This window comes from Rhamphochromis longiceps, linkage group LG12 (assembly GCF_057381845.1).
Source record: "Rhamphochromis longiceps isolate RC_006_pf linkage group LG12, R_longiceps_female_GT1.1, whole genome shotgun sequence".
NCBI classification, from domain to species: Eukaryota; Metazoa; Chordata; class Actinopteri; order Cichliformes; family Cichlidae; genus Rhamphochromis; species Rhamphochromis longiceps.
The window spans coordinates 34,069,554-34,075,553 of record NC_140568.1 but is presented as its reverse complement, the minus strand read 5'-3'; the positions used below and the strand labels follow the sequence as shown (position 1 = coordinate 34,075,553).

Genomic DNA, 6,000 nt, shown 5'->3' with positions numbered 1-6,000 from the left:
ACACAACAGTACGACAATATGCAGAAGAGCGTCCGCTACAACGAAGGGCATGCGCTATTTTTGTCGGCGGTCGCGCGTAAAGAGGGGACTAAGCGCGGCTACCTGAGCAAGAAGACGGCGGAGAATAGCCGATGGCACGAGAAGTTCTTCGCCCTTCACCAGAATGTACTGTTCTACTTTGAGAACGAGCAAAGCGCGCGCCCTGCTGGGATTTACCTGTTGGAAGGATGCACCTGCGAGCGCGCGCCGGCTCCCAAGATGTCCACCACTGGGAAGGAGGCGCTAGAGAAGCAGGTGAGATTGAATGCCAACAGGGGAAGTCAAATCACCGAACCTTGCTGTGAATGAGCGCGTTCAAACGTCTAATGTCACCTGCCACAACTTTTAAAAACGCTGCATATCCCAATCCCACTGACGTCACTAACATCATAAACTGAGCCAGGCACTCAGTGTATAGAAGTCTGTCAAAAGAGAGGAAGATTACCAAAACCAGTCGTGGTTTTTCAAAGATATTTTGTATTGACTTACTTGTGTGGAATGTTACACATTCTTATATTAATCAGAATTACACGATCAAATCTTCTCCTCGCTTTATTACAGACGGCAATATATAAAGAGCAAAGAGATCATGCAGCCTCAGACTAAGGTGCCTGCAGCAGCTCATCCTCTCTGCTCGCTTCAAAAAGCCCTGCAGTGAGAAGAGCTCGGAGTGCATCCTCCCAGAGCAGGTGACCATTCCCTGATGTGCCATAGAGAGCAGGCCGGGGGGGGGGGCACAAAGCTTTCACACCTCATATCTTTGTCCACAAGTTTAAAAGTCAAGTACTTGTCGCTGTCTTCGACACTATAGCTGAAACAGCTTTCTGTCTCCGTGAGGTCATAAGCTGCCAGTTGCAAAGACAAAAACTGAATGAATCAAGTAATCCCATCAGTTTAAAGGATTTATTCCAACACACGGGTTATTTTTGTTTCCAAATATGAATTATGAAAACCACAAGACTGAAAGATGTATGTAGCTTCAACTCAAATTCATGTCAGTCTGACAGAGTCCAACAAAACAGTGCAGCAACAGGTTCTTTGTCTAAACAAGTTGATTTTTATTCTGTGTTCCACAGCAACTCAATAAACCTGTGTAATCTTAACGATTAATAAACATTTGTAACTGTGATGTAAATGGACTGATTCTTATATAGGGCTTTTCTACTCTCCTGGAGTACTCAAAGCGCTTTATACAACATACCACATTCACCCAATCACACCCATTCTCACAAGCACGTTTTCTATACTTAGTGCTTTCTAACTACATTCACACACATTCATACTCCGATGGATGCATCGGAGAGCAACTTGGGGTTAGTATCTTGCCCAAGGATACTTGGCATGCAGTCAGGAGGAGCCCAGGATCAAACCAACCTTCCGATCAGTAGGTGACCTGCTCTACCTCCTGGGCTACAGCCACCCCATGTAAAGTTTTATGTGTGTAACATAAAATGAACATATTCTATAAATTGTGTGTTCATTTGTTTTACTTCATTGCTGAACAAAACAACAATGAAGCTGTCATTAGCTTCACTGTTGTTTGGTATCTAGGAAGGATTTAGACTTGTGTTGTCTGGGTCAAGGCTGGCCAGTCACTTATTACCTGTTGCCCAGAAGCTGCAATTTGAACTGAACTATTGGTTTACTCTCAACCAGGCTGCTGTGTCCTACAAACATAAAGTCCATCTAAATGCGCAACTGAATTGCTGATCATTTGACCAAAAGTGTATTTAATCCCTGCACAACTGTTAGCCTACTGGAAACTTTGAATAGCTTTACTGTATTTTTGACAACTTATTGAGACTCGTGTGTGTGTGTGTGTGTGTGTATATATATATATATATATATATATATATACACACATATATATTTTAGGGGTGCAACGATACACAAAATTCACGGTTCGGTTCGATACTTTGGTGTCACGGTTCGATATTTTTTCGATACAAAAAAAATGTTCATGCCTTTTTAATTTGTCATTTATTAAAATTATAAATATATATTTTAACTCAAAAGTACAGTTTTTAAATTTAACCCTAACCCTTGTGCGTGTTTTTTATTTTGACAGCGAATGCGCACCTGCGGACCACTTATGTGCAGCCCTGGTTATTTAGCTCGTAATATTGCAGCCACAGAAATTATTTTGTCCATGAAACCATAAAGCTGCACTTTCTTTTTGCCTTATAGTCTGATTTGTCATAACTTCTCCGTTTTGTGGTAAGCTTTTCTTTGGCTGTCACTTCTTCACCCTGACCTGTCTTATTTGGCTCAGCAGAACTAAAATATAAATCCTGCTGCTTTTACACACACACACACATAACGGTCAGCGATTCTCTGCGCGATCAACCTCTCACATGTTTAAGCTTGCTGCGGGAGATTTCACTTGTCATGTTTGCATAGTAAGCTAACGATTAATAAGACGATGTCAGAGGAATTGGTGCACAAATTATCATCACTCACAGATCAGTGCTGTCGCTCTCTATACACAGTTTGCACGATTGCAAAGTGAAAGCAAAAAAACAAGCGCAAATTCAAACGCGATTTCAATATGTCACATATTGACAGTGGCTCACCGATGCCAATGACATAATTACCCAGCTACATTTCTGAAAGAATGCAAAAGCATTGACATATATTTTTCCTTCCTACAATAGCCCGACTGAAAAAATCGCTAGCCCCAGGACGTCGGGCTAGCGATATTGCGAGCCCTGTATCTGATTGAGGAATCATTCATCTTTGGAAAAGAGTTTATTACAGAGAAATGTCTCTTTCCAAAATAAAAGCTATACTATCCGCTTCTTCTGGGCTATATTCTCAGCAGCATAAGGAGAATCATGTGCTAACAGCTGTCTAAATGACTCGGCTAAAGTTAGTAGCATGCTTGTTGTTTTTGTCTTTGCACTAGGATGATGTCGGCGTAAATGTGCAGTCATATTCGTTGTGTTCCCACTAGTGCTTTCAGGTTAATCTCATTGAAATGACCTTAACGCCACAACACGGCAAATCTCCGTTAACGAGCTACCGCCGATTGCCCCGTGCATGGGGCTAGACGGCCAAAACATTAACGAGCTAACTGCGCTAACACACTAGTTCCCACCCATGTAATTGAGCATTGCATGGCACATCCAACATACTGTTTTACTTTAGTCCATGACTCGCTTACCTTCAGGGTCATACGTCACATGAAAACCAAAATAATTCCAAATGCCAGATCTGAATGAGGGTGGGGGAGGTCCATGTTGCAAGGAAAGCTTAACTTCTGTCTCGCTAGCTTGCCCTGCGCTCTTCCTCCTGACTATGCTGTCTGTGTTGAGCGCTCAGTGGATCTGCGCTCGACAGTGCAGCCTAGGCGGAGTAGTCGAACGCAGATCCACTGAGCGCTCAACACAGACAGCATCGTCAGAAGGAAAGTTGATAAAATAAATTACAAATGTTGTATTGTTCGATACATATGCGTACCGAACCGAAAGCACTGTATCGAACGGTTCAATATCGATACGAATATCGTATATATATATATATATATATATATATATATATATATATATATATATATATATATATATGTATATATATATATATATATATATGTATATATATGTGTGTGTGTGTATATATATGTGTGTATATTAATGTTTTAAGAATAATAATAATAATAATCAAGTCATTACAAGCAGCAGGAACACAAGTGACCTAAATTCAGCTGAACTGATAAATTGTAGCCCTATGACTATGTGGTGGGCGTACCCCACCTCTTGCCTTATGAAAGATGAGATAGGCTACAGCCCACTCCACCTTCTGTGAATTGGTTAAAAAGATGGACAGATGAGGATTAATTGGAAAATATATACATGTTGGGTCCATATTTTGGCTGCAAAAGCGGTAAAATGAAAATCTACATTTCAGACTTTATGCTTGGAATGCAGCTGCAAATACCAGATGATCTGGATCTGTTTCAAAATGCAGCTAAATGACAGAGCAACAGCCCTCCTGTGACTGGAACTACAATTTCAAATAAACCTCTGCAAGTTAAAGTCAATTATTTCTATGCAACTTTAATATACAATACAGGACTCACTGCTGAATCCTTCGAGGCTGAAAAGGGTTAATGTTTAATACATTTACAGCAGGGAAATATTTTAGGGGGAAAGTGTTGTGACAGAGCTCTTGGAAGTTGCCTCAGCATTGTTGCTCCGAGAGTTAGCACATCTTGTTGCTAGGAAACATTTGACTTAACATTTGAAAATGCATTTCATTGATAAAAATTAATTAATTTAAAAAAAAGCCTGTTTTTTGTCATACACAGATTAATCTTAGGGCAATATCAATCAGTGAGTCAGTTTTATGGTGAAAAAGTTATAACAAAAAAGACAGACTTACATTGGCTTTATGGAAGAAAAGGGAAGCAGAATAATTCCTGCTCCTGATTGCGGTTTTTAGCAAACCTCGGGGACTGTGTGCCAGCGTCATAGCCGTAAAAATGGAGGGGGAGGGATACACTGGAGAGTGCTGACTTTTTACTCTGTGAGGAAGTATTAAATAGACAGTGAGTGAATGCAAATTTAATCACGTAAGAGGTAAGGAGAGGTCAAAAAAAGCCAACCAATAATAATCACTCAACGATATCCATCTCCACCTACTAATACAGTTGATTTGAATATACAGTGTGAAGAAAATTAATTCCAGATGTGTAGGAATAGAAGGATAGAGAGTAGGTCCAGCACTGCCGCTTTGAGTCTTTCTGCATGTTAATATGTTGTTACTATTGATGATTAAATGAGAATAAGTCTTGCTTTTGTAAGAGCAAAATTACATGTTGTTCCAGCTGCTAATATTGGCATTGATGTAGGTATAAAACCTGTCTCTTTTGATGTTAGAAAGCTTGGCAAGTATTATGTTGTATTTAAACCTTTTTTCTTTTTAAACATTCCCACTGACTGTCTCACTCTCTCCCTGTCTGTCTCACTTTCATACTACAGCTGTGATGTTTAATTAGGGTTATTTTCAATCTGCCCTCAGCTGAAACCTCGACTGCTGCTAGTGTGTGACTGTTTAACTACATAGCTATGCACACAGGAGGACCCACATAACTCTGACATTTTGTCTGGCTCATGAGGCCGTGTGTGGGCTTTTGTGTTTCAGATGATCAACACTTCAGTAAAGGAGGATTTCCATGTTCAGTTTGATCCCGAGTTTTATCCCTTATGTAAGTGTTTAGTTCAGAAAGACAGAGAAAAGCCTTCCATATTGCCATTAGTTGCTCTTTCTCCTCACTGTTAGTCTGTGCAGTGGAGTGAATCTGCCAGCAACCTGCAGTATGACACCCCCACAGTGAGCCACAATAGAACCACACAAAGAACACACAGCTCTCTCCCTTCTTTTCTCCCTGTTGTACTCCGATAGACACAAACCCTTCAAATAATTTGGAGAGCATTTACACCAGTCTGAATGGTTTCCACAGCGACTGTGAACCCGCTTTGCTTATGTGAATATGCATGCATGTGTGTAAAAGACTGGTACAATCAGCTGTGTATAATTGTCAAACTCTCCCTCCCCCCTTCATCAAGCGGCCAGTTGTTTATTGATTTTAAAGTGAAGCACAATTCATTAGAGGCCATGAACCAGAACCAGATGACCATTAGTCACTGGTGGAGTCTCTCTTCAGCTTGTCACCCATATGTCAAACGTTGCTGAGCAGCTCATTGTGTTTGGTTCTGTAAAGGCCATTGTAAAACCAAATAAGCTATAACCTTTGTGTTTGCACCAGGGTCTAATAAAAAAAATATAGAGAACAGGAATGGTGATCAGGTGCAGGGACCGAAAGTTGTTAGAAGCTTTGAGAAGTTTCTTCAACAAAACTTGCCATAGTGGGAAAGTGAGACAGTCAGCGGCAATGTTTAAAAAAGATTATGCTGAATAAAAGTTTATAACAGAACATTTGTGGCAGTTTGTTTTTATTTA

General features: G+C 40.4%; 1 protein-coding gene across 1 annotated transcript in view; it reads left to right on the top strand.

The window, feature by feature from the left end:
• Positions 1-6,000, top strand: part of LOC146657680 (ras-specific guanine nucleotide-releasing factor 2) — a 45,391-nt gene that overhangs the window by 1,295 nt on the left and 38,096 nt on the right. Inside the window, exon 1 of the mRNA XM_085425959.1 lies at positions 1-294. This exon is cut by the window's left edge and continues 1,295 nt beyond it. Coding sequence (XP_085282085.1) covers positions 19-294 — 276 coding nt within the window. The 5' untranslated portion in view covers positions 1-18. The remainder of the gene's footprint in view (positions 295-6,000) is intronic.